The 18,203-nt window shown below is 37.0% G+C and overlaps 1 protein-coding gene across 1 annotated transcript in view; it reads right to left on the reverse strand.

The window, feature by feature from the left end:
• Window positions 1-18,203, reverse strand: part of NPAS3 (neuronal PAS domain protein 3) — an 861,019-nt gene that overhangs the window by 582,267 nt on the left and 260,549 nt on the right. The window contains 2 exon segments of the mRNA XM_017961099.2: window positions 8,347-8,397; window positions 8,508-8,752. Coding sequence (XP_017816588.2) covers window positions 8,347-8,397; window positions 8,508-8,752 — 296 coding nt within the window.

An 18,203-nucleotide genomic window follows, 5' to 3' on the forward strand; every position in this document is an offset into this window, starting at 1 on the left:
TATGGCACCAATCACAGGGTATGTTTAATTTTCTTGAAAGCTGCCCTACCATTATTTATTGCACATTCGTTTCTCTATGAATTGCAAATATCTCCAAGGCAAAGGACTTAGAGGACTGACTTACTAAGAGAAGATACTCAGATATCTGTTGAAGGGACCTGAGTTCACACACCCAGAATACTCATGGTTTTCTTGAGACTACAGTTTTGTTTTGCTTTTGACATGGAGTCTCACTCTTGTTGTCCAGGCTGGAACGAAGAGGTGCAATCTCGGCTCACTACAACCCCTGCCTCCCACATTCAAGTGATTTCTCCTGCCTCAGCTTCTGGAGTAGCTGGGACTACAGGCGCCTGCCACCACACCAGCCTAATTTTTGTATTTTTTAGTAGAGATGGGGTTTTACCATGTTGGCCAGGCTGGTCTCGAACTCCTGATCTCAGGTGATCCACCTGCTTCAGCCTCCCAAAGTGCTGGAACTGAGACTACAGTTTAACCTGTGCCTCCTCTGCATGTACATCCACATGGAGAACTACGTTGACGGGGGAAGCCAACCACAGGGCAGGGACTAGCAGCTAATCCCGTGGGCCACACCTGCTTCTAGCGCCTACTCCACATCCTGCATAATTTCCCTTTGTTTTCACATTATTCCCATCATTCTCCCTCCATTTTTCTTCTGCTCTTCCTTTTTACTCTTCTTTTGCATCTTCCTAGTTTATGACTTAAACTCACCCATAGTTCTTATCAGTACTATATAACTCTGCTAATAGTAATCCCAAGATATAATCCTATTCTACACAATTCGACTTAAAACACGGTTAAATACTTACTTTCACAGGTATTGTACAAGGTTCTGGAGATATAAAAAGGAATAAGATGATCCAGGCTATTCCCTCAATAAGCTCATAGTCTCAATACAGAGACAGGCATGTAAAGAAACAGATTACAATGTAAGTTGATAACAAACCAACAGAAAAATGTAACAACACCCCGAAGAAAGAAATTACTAATGCTCTGGGGAAGCAAAGATTTGCATAAGAGAGTGACATCTGAGCTGGGATGTGAAAGCTGAATAGGAGTTCAAGAAAACCCAACAGAAGATGTTGGGTCTCAGAATGTGATACTGCGAAGTACGGCACTTTGACAAGCTGAATACTTTGAACTGAAGGAGACTGGAAGGGTGTAAAAAGATATTCTCTCTGACCTTCTTTTTCCCTCCTTTCTCCTTCCCCTATTTCTTCCCCAAGGTGCATCATGCACAATAGAACTTCTCTCCCTCAAAGCAAGCCATAAAATCTAAGAAGACTATCTGCCCTCTCCTCTCCCCCCGAAGACCCTTACATGACAGGTGTCGTGCCCTGTACCCAGAGGAAGGAATGCTACACAGAGAGGCCAAGAAAAATCCGAACAAACAGGACCTGTTGGAATTCCCCTAAAGTTATCATCTTTAGGTCATGCCTTTTTTGTCCAGTCATATTTCTACACAGCTGTCCATTCTTCATCGAACCTAAGCATAAGAATATGTACTTCTCCCTGGGTCTCTGGGTCTTCATTTCTGAAAGCTCCCATGTCATGTAAAATTTTGATTAAATAAATTTTTTCTTGATAACCTGTCTTTTGTTATGGAAGTTTCAGCCATAACCCTTGTGATGGGTAAGGAAAAGTAATTATGCTTTTGCCCCTACAAAGCAAAAGAGCAATTCAGTCAGATGATGACATACTCAAAGGCACAAATTGAGGGGTTTTACCACTCAGTGTTGCTAGAGAAAAATGAGATAATAGTGGCAATAGAGATTGATTAATCTTGATGTAGAATGCAAAAGAGCACATTTGCACTCTTTTGCCCACATTTCCAAAGTCTCCACAAAAAATTCCTCATTTCTACTTCTCATTTTTAAAAACTTTTTAAAATCTTATTTATTTATTTATTTATTTATTTATTTTTTGAGATGGAGTCTCGCTCTGTTGCCCAGGCTGGAGTGCAGTGGCACAATCTCAGCTCACTGCAAGCTCCGCCTCTGGGTTCACGCCATTCTCGTGCCTCAGCATACTGAGTAGCTGGGACTACAGGTGCCCACCACCACGCCTGGCTAATTTTTTGTATTCTTGTTTTTTTGTTGTTGTTGTTGTTGTTTTTGTTTGTTTGTTTAGTAGAGACAGGGTTTCACCGTGTTAGCCAGGATGGTCTCAATCTCCTGACCTTGTGATCCGCCTACCTCGACCTCCCAAAGTGCCGGGATTACAGGTGTGAGCCACCACACCTGGCCTCTACTTCTCCTTTTAAAAAATGTTTAGAGACAAGCTCTCCCTCTGGGCAGCGGTGCAATCACAGCTCACTGTAACCTCAAACTCCTGGGCTCGAGGAGTCCTCTCACCTCAGCCTCCCAAAGTGCTGGGATTATAGGCATGAGCCACCATGCCTAGCCCACTTCTCATTTTGGGCAAACAAAAACTACAGATTAAAACAATACACAAGTACTACCCTAGATAAGGTAAATTAAGTTACAGATTCACGTGTTTCATCTTTTATCTGTGAAACTGGCCATGTTTCTTTGCAGTATCTCCCAAGAGAGGTGCAATGTGCTTCCCTGCCCCTTGACTTTGGTCTGTGCCACGCAATCTGCTCTGACCCAACGACTGAACAGAAATGACCCCATGACAGTTCTGAGTCACACCATTTAGAGACATTGCATGTTTTTGTTCACCCTTCTTACAGCTTTGCCTCCATCACCACAAAAGAGCTACTTCCAAATAGCTGCTGCCTTCTAACATGGGACAGAGCTAGGCTGAACCCCCAGCAAGGAGCCAAGCCCAGCTAGAGCTGTGGCCCAAAGCAGAGGCACCCGCTGAGCCCAGTCTAGACTTGCCAACTCCCAGCCTAACCGCAGCTCCATGAGTAAAAGCTTGTTGTTGTGTGCCACTTAGATGTTGTGATTGCTTGTTCTCTGGCAATAGCTGAGTAGGACACCTGAATATGCACATATTCTCAGCCATCATTCTCAAAAATATGCTTTCTTCAAGTCACTGTCTGGAGCTGAGGGTAATCCTGAATGCTCCGTTGTAGCAGATGCTCTGAAAACAATAGTGACAAGCCCAACTCTTGAACAGTGGCATGCAGCAAGATACCAGCAATGCTATATATAATATTTTTCATGCTGAGTTAGATAATAATTCAATGATAAAGAGTTCACCTTTGTAGTCATCAAAGCTTTTCATGAAAAAGTGTAAAACTCCAAAGAATTAGAGTCTCAGAGACATACTCTCTTATCATGTAGCCTGCAATTGTCAGAAAGTCCTTCCTGCCCAGTGTCAAAGATAATAGTCCTGGGGAAATGTGGTGATATAAACATTGCTTGTCTTATCATGATGTAAAATACAATAACGTAAAAGGTTACTTCTTAAATGAGCTCCTTTCAGCAGTCATAACTTCATTAGAAATATACAAAAGTATAACAGCATATAATTAAAAAGACTTCCTGGAAGCATACCTAAGTAAAGGCAACTACATCACACCTCCACATTCTAGTAAAACCTGGCACTCACTCCCAAAATAAACAACAATGAACATTGGCAGCTCAGCTTCTGAATGGTTCTGTTTCCATTGGGTACCACCACCTACTATGGATTGGGACAAACGTTAAGTAGAGATCAGAGCAGGGAGTCTGTTCCTCAGTCTGCTGAGGATGATGGAGGTAGGAAGAGGATTCAAGCAAGAACTGAGTTACCATCTTTGCCCTACTCATCTAGCCCTGTGGGAGGCTCCTGCTAGGATCTAAGGTGTACAGTCTGGGTTCTTCCTCTTACCCATGTAAAAAGACAAAAGAATGTCATAGGCTGGGTGTACATGGCCATGTACTGATTCTACGAACTTTCATCTCACATGGTTTTTTAGTAATGAGGAATATGACCCTTGCCCCAAAGCATGAATGTCACTTGGTAGAAGTAAATGTATGTCAGTACACAGGAAAATGCCAGAACAGGAACAGGAAAACCCCTGAACTGCTTAGACCAAGATGACCTATCACTCAGTCTTAGAATCTCTACCCTTCTATAGAAACAGAATCCATTTTATAAAATGCTATCTAATTTTGGGGGACAACATTGTAGCAGTAGTTTAGTGTCACTGTGAGTATGACCTATACTCAGTTACACTACACTCTGATTTAAAATAAATCCATTTAACATCATTGCTTTAGTAAGAGTCTAGTCTTTGGCTAGGGAGAGCTAATATGCTGCTTAAATACAGGCCTGCAAGTCTCTCCTCTCAGAAACATCTACTTAATTCACAATAGATGCCCAAAATAGTGAAGGGAAATTCTATGAAAACAGTGAAGTTCTTCCCTAATGTGTTCAGTCAATTTTAATCACCAGTTATCTTGCATATTTTTCAACTGTTCCTTTCCAAAGACTAAGAATTTCTTATACTTTACATATTTTAGCATTGTTGCCTGTCACACACATAGGCAAATTGTTGTTTAAAAGCTGCCACATTTAAATTGAAATAAAACTTATGATTGCAACGGTAAATATTCCTAGATTAATAGAGTTGCAGCAGATGACAGACTCTTAAAATTGACTGAAGTCTGTGATATTAGAAAGACAGAAAATTTATCTAGTTTTAGCAAATGTCAAATCAGTGGCTATTGCTTTAAAGATTAATAAAAGATATAATGGTTTCTAGATAGCCTCTAAATAGAGATTACTATGAATGGAGAAGTGATTTACCAACAGTCACCACAATGAGATTTCTTTAAAGGTTACAATCATCAGTTATTTAGCTGAAACACTGCTGAGAATGCCTGGTCATTTCTTGAATAATGCATAATGTTCATTGTAGATTTGATCTGTATTATAACAATACAGATATTTCTAAAATAATGGAAAATACTATCAGTTACCTTCCAATTGCTTAACATATCATTTCCATGAAGTAATTGACTTGGGACATATTACATACTGTCACCTGAGTGTTCTTTCTGCAAGCATAACTTGTAATAATCTGTATACAATGGGAATCACAAAACAAACTCATCAACCTTTATAGACTGTTAAGAAAAGATGTGATGAATACTGCACAGGGCACAGTAAAGGACCTTTCTGAAGCCATAAATTAAAGTGATTAAATTTCTATACAGTTGTGTGGGACAAATTTAAATTTAAGCTTTGAAATTTAATTATTAACATGATCAACTCATCACATTAAAAAAATGCTGCCACCACAATGTAAGTACTTTTCATACAAATTTCCAAATGCCTTTAGGTTTATTCAAGAGATTGCTTGGAGAAGCATGAAGTATAATGTCTATCGTTTTATTGTTGGATTATGAACTGCACTTCACATGATGCTGCAGGCTATTTATATAAGCTTGTTTATCCATATGAACGTCTTCAAGGGCACAACATAGAAGACCTTAATAAATTAAAATGAATTTCTTTTGATGTTATTGTTTCATGAATGTTTGATCAGAATGAATAGCAGTTTTGCATTAAAGAATTAGAGTAAAGCAATAAAATGTACATATATTTTACAGTAGAATCAATTTATAGAAAGTGCTCCTTATATTTCTAGCTACTTTTGAGAGCCAGGGTAGACAGTAGGGAATCACTATGTTTACATCTTCATTTCTAACCTATCACCAGTTTACTAATAGTGAAAGTGTACATGTACCAACTTAGATGCTCTGTCATCATCTGGATGGAATTTTAAATATAATAAAATCCGTTATCTCCTTCCAGGTTTCTAACCACACATCTCCACCACCCTGTTTTCTCTCAGTGACACTACCATGCCATTCCAGAAACTGCAACAACGTGGGGGCAACAACCACGTTTTATCTTCTTTTTATACATCTTAATCATAATAAGAAGTTAAAGAGTTGAATTGAAGGCCACAAAATAAAAATGAAGTATTATAACAGTCTGAAGCTGAGAAAATTCTCACCTAAAACGTTTGATGATGGTGATATAAAACAAATATTATCTGTAGGGATGACAAGAAGTGATAGAACACTAGACAGAAAGGCAAGAAAAGTGGATTCTTGCCTTAGATATGCTAACACTGAACTGCAAAGTCATTTCCACTTTACACTTGCCTCATCTAACTATCCCTCATAAAAGGAGGGAATAATTACATGTCATCTATACATTTGCATGCCTAAAAGGCCATGATTCTGGAAGTAAGCTAGACTATTACATCATAGTCAAATGGACAAACAACAGAACCATCACATTTTTCTACTTTGGTACCCATTACTGCCAAGAAAGCCTATTGACTACAAACACCTTTAACAATGAAAATAAACAAATAAAAATTTGCTGAGTTATGTTAAATAAATACAGGTCCATTCCATTATCTCATTTGAATAATATACTTTTGAACTTATATAATTGAATAATTATTACATATTTTTCACATGGTATGGTTCCTAACCTGTTACCCTCATCCTTTCATCTTGTATGATTTGGAAGAAAGATAGCCTGTGCCTCAAACTAGAGTGAAAAAAATGTGTCTAATGTATATTTACTAAAATTATATTTATATATTTAGCTTGGAAAAATTTGGTACTAGTATCTATAATATGGTTTAGCTCTAAGTCCCCACCCAAATCTTGTCTCTAATTGTATTAATAATCTCACGTGTCAGGAGAGGGACCTTCTGGGAGGTGATTGGATCATAGGGGCCGTTTCCCTATGCTATCTCGTGATAGTGAGTTCTCACGAGATCTGATGGTTTAAAAGTGGCACTTCCCCCTTTGCTGTCTCTTTCTCTCTCTCACTTGCTGCCATGGTTCCTTGCTTCCCCCTTGCCTTCCGCCATAATTGTAAGTTTCCTGAGGCCTCCCCAGCTATGTGGAACTGTGAGTCAATTGTACCTTTTTGTTTATATATTATCCAGTCTCGGATAGTTTTTTATAGCAATGTGAAAACAGACTAATACAATCTAGAACATGAATTAGTGTGTTACTGAATTGGTATCTACAAGCTCAAGGGCAGAAGGGATGTAAAAGGACAGATCGAATGTGCCTTGCTTTATTTTTCCTGGGCTACCTTTGACTGACATCCTGTCCTTGAGAGGTACCTCTGTTGTGTGTTCTCCTCAATCTTTAAGTGTCATTCTTACACTCTAGAAAGTGGTCTGCAAACCATAGCCTATGGGACAAATTTTGTGGCTGCTGCCTATTTTGTAAATATAGTTTTATTGGAACATAGCCACATTGTTTTTTTTACGTAGTGTCTATGGCTAATTTTGTGCTACAACAGCGCCACATTGTTTTTTTTACGTAGTGTCTATGGCTAATTTTGTGCTACAACAGCAGAATTGAGTAGCCCATTAAGCCTAAAATATTTACTACATGGCCCTTTACAGAAAATGTTTGCCAACTGTTGCTCTAGAAGAAAATAACCTGTTACAATTAAAATTATCATTTTCCACCTCTAATATGCATAACACAATCCCCAAGTAACAAATTTACACTCTCACGGACACATATATGATCACAGCTCTTACCACAAAATTGTAAATAACAACTGCTTTTGACCCTTCATTTCAATCTGAATCCTACAAAAGATTACAGCTGCCCACTAGTACCCTTTCCTGTTATAGCCAAGAGTACAGGGACTTTTCCAAAGGTAGTTGGCAAGATGTAACAAAAGAAGCTAATTCTTCCCCAGACGAAGTTGCCTGCAACTCCTCCAAATGCCCAGTTTTATTTAATTCTATCAAGTGTCTAGAAACAGAATGCGAACATAAAAATCTAGCAGATTCTTTAGGCCATACACCTTGAATAGAATACCCTTAAAGATAGAAAACCAATGGCCAACACCACATATACATCAATAAATGTATGCATGCATATTTAAATGCCATAAATTATTAGGAATTTCAGGAACACACAAGAAAATACTGTCTTACGCATCAGAGTGAAAATGACCTAACATTTAAAGATACTAAGTTGTAAGAGTAACTGCATCAAGGATTAGAATAAAAAATATGTTTATAACTTTTAGGTAATATGTATATAGGGAAACTTGAAACACTAATACATAGATTGATTTTTGTTGGTCAATAAAATCTTTAACGTAAAATGTCTGCTAAGGATGGAAGAGCTCTGCTCCCTGCCTTTCTTTCATTACTTAAGGCAGAAAATGTCAGCTCTATGCTTTAACAAATATGTCCGTACTCCACTCATGAAGAAGAATTTGTATGTAATTGTAAAACATAAATTAAACCCAAGAAGCATTTTAATGTGTCATTTCATTTTCGTTTCTCTGAAATCTTATATAAAGTGATAGAATTTTAGGCTGATAGACTTTTGAAAATAAAATAGAAAAATAAGAGGTTTATTTCACCTTCACATGGTGTCTTTCTCATGCAGAGTTCAGATTTCCACATTTGTATCCCTTTAAAGGATTTGATATGCAGGAAAAGAAGAAAGGATGATGGTAAACATTTCATCTTACAGACCCCTACAGACCATCATATTCAGACTGAACAGTGGCCTAAAACTTACCTTTTACTGATGTGTTAGGTGGAGGGCCTTCCATTCGCAAGTTCCACGGAGGGTCCCCCTGGTTAGCAAAGTCCCTCATTTTCAGATAGCTAATTGTAAGTCGAATGATGGATGCCTTGTCAAGCTGGCTGGTAATGGCTGCAGGAAGAGGCAACAACTTGGCCAATTCATAGAACTCAAAGTTTTCTTTTCCCCGGCGGGAGCGAGCAGCATCTCGGGATTTCTCCTTTCTCAATGCTTGTAAACTGAAATCAAAGGAGTGAGAACGTGTGGTTTAGAATATGTGACTTTGTCATCACTCAAATACCGCCTTCTTTGTATTTCCTTTTTTCCCACCAAAATTCTACCAAAAACTATTTCAAAATTAGAGAGTGACAGTAAAATGAGTTCCAGAAAATGTCCACGAAAGCCATAAACTCTAACTCCGGTCTTACATTTTGCAAACTCAAGTCCAATGAGTAAAAATTGTGTTTTACCTGTTAAGGTTTTTTTCCTCCAATTGTCCATGCATTGAGATGTATTTATTGTTCCTAAGACCTAACAGAAGGTTTACAGGTGTGGCTTGATATTATCAACTATAAGCAATTTATAAATTGGGCTTACATTCGTGTATCTATTTCAAACTAATACTTTTGTTCACTTAACTTTCATCAGTATGGGATCTTAATCAAAAGGAACTATTTTGAAAAATTCATTTCAATTATAATCCTGGGGAGCAGAAGATAAACACAAGTACAATTCACCTTGTCAGAATCAACAAATATGCTTCCAGCCCTCAATAAAGATCACAGCACATTCAGTTAGATGAAGAAAACATCATATTTAAAATGAAGATTTCAATGTAATTTCATAAATGTGCTGATAACTGCTTGATAAGAGAATACTTCTTTATTAATGGACATACATTAGTAGATAGATTTTCTAAGATACTAGAGAATAAAATATATTGCCCAAAGAAGTCAAACTTTAGGATAATATAAATTTAATGTTGAAAGATAAAGCTCTGTATGGGTTATTAAAATTCATAAACATTATAGACATATTACTTCCCAGAAGAGGCAACAGGTGGGATCCAGCATTTTCCTTCAACTATTCATGTGCATTTCTGTTTGAAGTTTGCTCACATTGCTGAGGGCAGAATCTGGCACAACTGAAGTTGTGTGTGAGCATCTGACAGGAGAATTCCACCTGCTCTGAATTGCTCTGCTTTGTGTCTGATGAGAAATACATTATAAAATCAGACCCCAATGATAAGTAGCTAGATAATATTTTCAGTATCAAGGTACCATTAAAATCATTTTTATGTATGCATTTTATTGAATTCTGAAAGCACTGTAAATATTTGAGTCTAGCATTCTTTTTTTTTTTTCCATTATGAAATAATAAGAAAGAGAGAAACAAGGAAGGAAGGAAGACCATAGAAAGAGATCAAAATTGACTCAGCAGTGAGGCTCCATTCTCTTTTAATATACTATGGAGAATAATATTCCCTATTACATTATAGGATTCCTGACATTGTTTCCTGGTGGAAACACTGTATTTTACTGCCGAAATCACACCTGAAATATCTTACTGAATATCTATGTAATCTAAGTAATGACATAATGCTCTGGTCAGATACTTGCTAGGCTAATACCCAACCAGTTTTATGTTTGCTCTATTAATAAAATAGTCTACATTAGCTAACAAATGTCTTTCTCAGAATTAGACAAGTTAATGTTATCATCTTCAGAGTAACAGCAGTCTCAGGTGACAAAATCTGTGTCCCTTGATACATCTCAAGCGAAAAAGTCAGGCAGAAACATTACTAATTTACAAGGAAAAGACATGTTTTATCACTTATTTCCCAATAACTGGGCCAACCTCCATTCCATTCTACAAGTGCTCAATTTTAGCTGGTTGAAAGCTACATAAGTGAGAGATGTCTTAGAATCTGACGAAGTGTAAGTACAACTAGGATCCAGGTTAACACCTTAGGATACAAGAATAGTTCACATTCCTCCCTTTACAGAATAAAAGTAATTTATCTACCAACATTTAAGTTAGCTGTGCCAAAAGAAACTATGTCTCTGGACATATTTTCCCTAACACTTGTACATAGGAGAAGGAGCAGTGGTTCCAGTTCAGCGCTTTATTCTTTTTGTGTTCTTGCAATTAAATACTACTCCAGAAGGTGGGCTAAACTTACAACTTTTCTTTTGGTTCAGTAAGTGACTATGATGGGGCTCTAGAGCAGGGGTTACGAACTCAAGGGCTTTCAGGGTTCAGGCAGGGAATGTCAGTGAGTGAAGAGGACTGGTGGGGACTGGGAGGAACTGAAGGACAACTCTGGCCAAGGGGTAGCACAGTTTGAGCCAATGCCGCTTTGGGGAAAGTCACACCTGGTGTCAGCACTTCTAGAGGACAACATCTGAACTTTTATATGACATTTCCCAATTTTGGTATTTTAACAAATTAAAGCTTTAAAAAGTCATGCAAGCCAAATAAAACATGTCATGGTCAGACATGGATCAGGGACTAATTTTACAATTGGGTAATAGTTAGGACAGACAATTACAAAAGTAGCTTCACATGATGTTATATGTAATTTTCCTTTATTCATGTCACTCAGAATGATCACAAATGTATTTATTTTTTACCTACGTAATATACCATAATATTTACATCTGGAATTTATTCAACTGAAGGAAAGTAGAGGATTAAGCAATTACTCTGAAATTGAAATTAATTTATAGGCTTATCAATAATCTAAGGAAAAAATTCATCTTCATATGGGAGACAAAGCCCAAGATCACAGGTATCAACTCAGTAGGCTATAAAGGATATATATTAGGGAGATGGCTTTTCTCCATCCATTCAGGGAAGGGGAGTAAGCAGACACTAATGCCTTTGGATGCCTTGCCTAACATGTTTTCTGATGTTTTACTACTTTTCTAAAACAGCACTGGTCAGAATTTACTTTATCTCTTCCTATCCTACCTCCTTGTTTTCTCTTCTCCACCTTGTCTTTTTCTTTTTTTTCTTTTTCTTTTCTTTTTTTTTTTTTTTTTTTAACTCTAAGGCACACAGTGTCCCCCTATTAAAGTAATCTTCTTGGCAGTAATCTTAATAACAAAGGATTTCCACGACTCCCACATCGCATCATTATGCAGGGACCATAGTTTAGAAGACTTTCAGAATGATATCACTGTGTCTGTAATAAGCAGCAATTGGTTCTGTGGGCAACAGCAATAAAGCACAGCCAAAGGATTATAAAGGTTGTTGAGATGCTGGTGTAACAGATGAAGACAAAGACCTTAAGACAATGACACTCTAGATTGTGCATTAATCTTTCACTTGTTTTTGTAAAGTAGGGCCTAGTTATAAGCAATCCCCAAACTGGATTAAGAACTATATTAAAACCCAAAATAAACTTTGTATGTGCACGTTTTGTTCTAAACGAAAGTATTGTGGTTGTTATGTCTAGAGTACTAAAGATAGAATAGATTAGTTGTACATGAGTAAAATGTTATAGTGCCGATCTCTGCCATCTAAAATCTGATTAAACTTCAGACCCAAATAGTTACTCCCTGGGTCTAAACTTCCCATTGCTCTAATGTTCTTGCACTTAGATTATGAATAGCAGAAAACAGATTCTTCATGAATCCTCAGCAAATGAAAATTTCAACTCCTTTTGATGACTACATTATCCTCACAAAACATTATTGCCACCAACAAAAACAATGTCAATAATTTCAAAACACACATATATGTATGTGTGTATATGGATATTATATGCATTATTGTGTGTGCATATAAATAGGTAGATAGATAGGAGAAATAGTAAATGATTTTCAGATTCTCAAAAGGCTAATCATCTAATGTCTATTATTCTAGGTTTTTTTTGAGATGGAGTCCCACTCTATCACCCAGGTTGGAGTGCAGTGGTGCAATCTTGGCTCACTGCAACCTCCACCTCCCAGGTTCAAGTGATTCTCCTGCCTCAGCCTCCCAAGTAGCTGGGACTACAGGCATGCACCACCGTGCTCACCTAATTTTTCATGTTGGCCAGGCTGGTCTCGAACTCCTGACCTCAAGTGATCCATCTGTCCACCTTGGCCTCCCAAATTGCTAGGATTACAGATGTGAGCCAACATGCGCAGCCTAATGTCTATAATTTCTTCTTATAAGAGAACGGATTGTGAAGCTAGCCAGCCTGGGTATAAATCCTGGTTTTGTTATTTACTAATTATATACATTTGAGGTGACTTCTATTGCCTCACTTTTTCTCATCTGTGAAATGGGATAATACTCTATAAGGTTGTTGTTAGAATTAAGTTAAATGAGTCTTTTTTTTAATAAGATCTTTACAGTGGTGCCTGACACATAGTAATGCTGTATAAGACATGTTAAATGGAAACCTAAGCTCACTTCACATTGATTGTTCTTTCCTTCTAAGGCCTGCAATGCCCATTAATAGTGTGCACTCTCTTCTCACTAATTTCTATTCCTTGGTTCTGACATAATGCATTTTTCATTTTATTATAGTCCTCATTTTGTCTATGGTCTACTCATTGTATACCATAAGTGTACTTAATGAGTTGTTCAAGTAATATATTTAATTAGGAGATGCTTAAAGATTTATAAATTTTTTTGTGCAGGGTCATAAGGAGCCATTTTTTTAGTATAATAACAGATAAAAGGTTACATTCAATTGCAGGACAAGTAATTTTGTTTATATTATAAAATGAACATCTAAACAGCTGTTACAAGAACAGATTACTCAGGAAGATTGTGAAAATGCCTATGGAAGGTTTTTAAATGGCAATGATAATTATTAATCAGGAGTATACGTGTACTCCTAGACAAGATGATCTTTCAAAATAGCTGTCAAAAGATCACAAACCTAAAAGTTCTCTTGAAAATCAGGCAAAGCCCCAGATCCAGGACCATGGAGAGCTCACCCAGGACAAGTGGTGCCCGGAAGTGGGGAAGCTGGACAGCAGCTGCCTCCTCAACCTCTATTTTTGGGGGCAAGGTCAAATCATGAAATTCTTTTCAAGCTAGAAGCTAGCAAAATATATCCCCAAAAAAGTTTTTTAAAAAAGGTGCTAATGCTATCAAAAAGCCAATATTACGAAACTGACTCAGAATTTGCCATCTTTGTGAATCTACCACAAAGCTGGATAAGGGGTCAGTTGTTTACTGGGCCACTTGTCCACAGTGGGAAAAACAGATAGCTTTGGACTTGATGACTTATTTAATTAAAAGAGGTAAGCTATCCTTTGTGGTTGATCAAATTTAGCTTTGAAAAATTGATTACTTCGGTTTCCCACTTCACAGAGATGGTTATAATGATTATGGAAATAATACAGCTGTACATCCACAGAGGATAACAAATATTAAAAATAGGTAGCCACAGAGTATAGAAGTCAATTTAACCAAATATTTCTTCCTCTTCAGTGATATCTTCATAGCCATATTTTAATCAACTTTTAAATAATTTATTTTTATGAAGGAGGTTCAGATACTGACCTTATTGACAGATCCACACTACCTCTATGTAAAAATCCTTCTCCAAGCTGTAGTTGGAACACATAACACCTTCACGTAAACTTTTAGAATATAATATCTAGTCTTTATAAAAGAACATGGCAGGTTTTGGTTATCTAACTATAGGGTAAAGGAGAAGCAGGGTCAAAACCATTTTAAATTTTACCTTTTTAAAGTACTTCTAAGGAGTCAGACAGACAGGTTTTTATGGATTTTCCTACTTGTTTTGCTTAGGAGAACCCAGCACTACAGACTTCTACTATTTATCAATTAATCTGGCACGCAGCCTCAAAGGAAGAAGGTCGACCTGTATTAAAAATGCAGCCATCAAAAATTCATCAAAGGCTTCAGCATTTTAACTCATGAACCTTTGAACACCTGCATACTTGTCAGATCTCTGGTCGTAGTTAACGGTGAAATCTATAGTTACTCCCATACCTACACTTGCCCTGACATGAGCCGAATGAGGAGCCTTCCCAGGGAAAAAGTACAGTAAAGAGTCTATAAGCAATGCTTGCCCTTTCTTCATTACTTTTAGTAGAACAGCCCACCCCACATTGACATTACATAGAGCTCAAAGTCAATCAAATCAGCCTACTTCAAAGGAAAAAGATTCTTCCAAGAATATTTTTTTTGGCATGGTTGTAAATATCAACTTTCTTACAAGGTAATGGTAATGTAATTGAGAAATGCACAAACAACTATTATCTGGTAGGATATGCACAACAAAGCTCACAAATTGAAGTAGGTTAATGCTCTCCAAAAAAGATAATAATTTCAGAAATCTTCTTTAATGTGTGTAAAGAAAGCTGGATAGTATACACTGGAAGTTAAAACTGGAACCTTCAAGTTCAAGGTAAGAACTCTGCTGCTTAACTAATGCACTGCTCATAGCTGTCATCATTAATTTATGTTAGCCTCTGTAAACATCAAGAGTATAATAGGCCAATTTCACAACTAAATATAGATGCACATTTTGCCCTTATATAAATGGCAGATTGCTGCTGTAGATCATCACTGCAGAAACACGTCAGTAAAGATGCACTGTTTGATGGTCTGATGCTCACACAATATATAAAACCAGTTGTAATGGTTGTTTGGAAGCAAAGTGTAACATAGCAGCAAAATTTCATTTGTTCCACAAACTCAGGATATATTAAGCTTGGCTGACAAAGACTGTTTGATGTGCTAAATCAGTTTGACCTTCATTCTTGCTTTATTTTTCTCATTTAACATGTGAAATGACCATTATTTTTCCACATGTAGGAAAATATGAAATTGATTGCTTAAAAAATATGTCAAAAAACATCTGCAACTGCTAACATTTGATAAAGTATCAAAATCAAGATGTATACTTACAGTTTTTAAACTAAGATAAATTCTGATGGGATAATCCTGACCCATTTGACTTGTGGTAAAATAGATCAAAAGAGTAATTAAAGCCATTCAACTGAATGCCTTCCCTCATCTTCAGAAAATGCCTTGTGTATGTTTGAACTTAATAATTAAATTAATTGGTTTTAGCCAATGAGCATTTTCATTCTTAACACTTTAAATAAGAGGATTTAATTCCAGAATGAGTCATTAGAATAGTAATAAAGAACGCTGAGAGGTCTGCACAGTCCTTTTCAACTGATGTTCACCTTGATTCAAATAACCCTTGAATAAACCACAGCAAGACCAAACTATTCATTGTATTCTTTGGTGTCTGCCAAAAACCTCATGAATCAAAGTGTTTTGTTCTTCATTTTCCCCCAAGAACTTTGAGCTATATAACTGGCAGTTCCATAATAACGGGAAAAAACCGCAGTTTTATCAAGTAATTTATTTCCACCCAATAAATTGCACTTTACCTTGGAGCAACTTGTATATTTCACACCTTAAATTTCTATTTACCAAATCAGCTAATCACTTCACAATTGAACTCAGAACAAAAAAAAAAAAATTATCAATTAAAGTGGTTGAAACTCCTGCAAATTATCATTTAGGAATGAAGTAATTGCTTTCATCAGGGCAGAAAAGCCCGCCAGAACAGAAATGTCACTTTAGATTAGTGTTCTCACTCCTGAAGCTATGGATGACACAGCTGATATAAGACTAAATGCCAAGACCAATCAATTGCTTTTGTGGCTCTGCTCTGAGCTGCTGTAAAAGGGGCCATTTTCTAGGATCTACTCTTCATTATAGTAAATGCTATCTCCTTGGTAACATAATTCCATTTCTCATAAATTCTGTCTGAGAGCATTGTCCTAACAATGGATGTTTGTGGAAAAGAATGCTGTTGGTTTAATGCACAGAATTAAGTGTGAATGGCTGTCAAACTGCTATAGTTTACTAGTTCTTAAACATAAATTGAAGTCTTATACATTAAAAAGAATTCTTGAGGATAAATGAATGTGCTGAACAAGGGTAAAATATTGTATTTGAAGGTTCTGTGTTCTGTGCCACTGGTTTACAATTTGGACTATTCTAGTATTTTTCCTGTACATCAAATCAATCAGTTCACACTCAGAGATGGGCGAACACTTCACTTACTTTCTCAGCAGTGCAGTTTGCAAATGTGAAAACTCAGAAGCAAATATGGACTCATTAGGCAACTGCATGCGATTTGTGAATAGCCACAACTGTGTGTGTGTGTGTGTGTGTTTAATGTGCTTTCAGCTGAGAACTTCCTGGAAAGCATCCAGATCTTAATCTGTATTGTTCATCCCCCTGAAGTTACAAGAATCTGGGTTGCAGGCTCCAATTAAAAGGAAATTGAAGAAGCTAATATAGTGAGAAAGCAGCAATTCCCTGCACTGCTCTCTTCAGGTCGGAAGTTTAGAAAGAGATTCAGGATCACGGGTCTTTGCCCGACATGGGATAAAGGCTTTCTCATCCTGGTGAGCACACATGTGTAACTTCCATTAACAGTAACAGGAGTCGTGAGCACACATTGAGAGGAAAGTCCACAGCTAAATATTTGAAAGGGTCAGAGCATCTCTGCAGAAAGGAAAAATGAGAGGGAACTGTGGGCACCCTTTGATGGCAGGACATTTCACTGACTATGCAAAGGGCAATTGCTGGAATTTCTACCACTCCAAAGAACTACAGTACTATTTTCATAATATGAATAACAGGAAAGAATACATGCTATTTCTGCTTTTTTAACAGTATACAGCACCATCAAAGAACATCATGGAACCTAATATGTTGCTAAACATGAATATGTTTGAATGCTTACTATATTTCAGTCAAGGTCCAAGTGTTTTCAACATCATCTAGTTCATGGTTGTGAGTATCAGCAATGAAGGGGAAAACTGGTAACAGTGACTATGGAAGCTAGTAGTCTACGCTGGATATGACTGATGCTAAAAACAGCATTGTTTTCAGCCACTATCGGCAGGGGGAGCACTGTATGAGTTTTTTTTATTTTCCCTCCAGCTTTCCACACCCATCCCCCAAAACTGGGAGTTTTCTTGTTTGAGAGAGGACTTTCCCTGGATGCTGGATTTTAGGTGCTAAAAACAGGACATTCCTGGGCAAACCAGGATCCTTGGTCCTCCCAGAAGTCTTATTGCCCCACAAGAAAATTCAAACAGAGAGAGGAAAAGTAACTTACCTAAGGCCAATGATGGTTGGAGATGTCATTTGAACCTTGGCAAGATAACTCAAGCTCTTATCACTAATGTGCAATATTGCCACTATAGGAATAAAATCCTGATTCCCTTTTTTCTATTATATTTATATGACAATTGGGTCACTGATAAAATTTTATTTAATTTATAATCACCCTTATAAATTTCATAATAATTGCAATGAAAACTTAATTCCTTAATGAAATATCCAATAAAACCCCTATTTTCAGGCTTATAAACACCTATTCCAATTTGGAGTAGATAGATTTGCTGTTAATTGCTATAAGTCCCAAACTAAATTGCTTTGGAATTCAAATTCAAATGACCTTTCTAGAGGGAAAATTCATTTTTTCTTTTAATTTTCTTTAAGTGTGATTTCAAACACTTCTGAAAGCACAACTAAGTGGAAGAAAGCTTCTGAAGACTTTCAAGCTTGATAGAACACATTTGGAAGGGAGAAAGTATGCTTTGACAAGTTTAAAGATCTTTATGTATGAAAAATTTAAGTTATGGTCAAGTGAATACTGGCAAACATAGCATATGCTTT

The sequence above is a fragment of the Papio anubis genome, chromosome 7 (assembly GCF_008728515.1).
Source record: "Papio anubis isolate 15944 chromosome 7, Panubis1.0, whole genome shotgun sequence".
Lineage (NCBI taxonomy): Eukaryota > Metazoa > Chordata > Mammalia > Primates > Cercopithecidae > Papio > Papio anubis.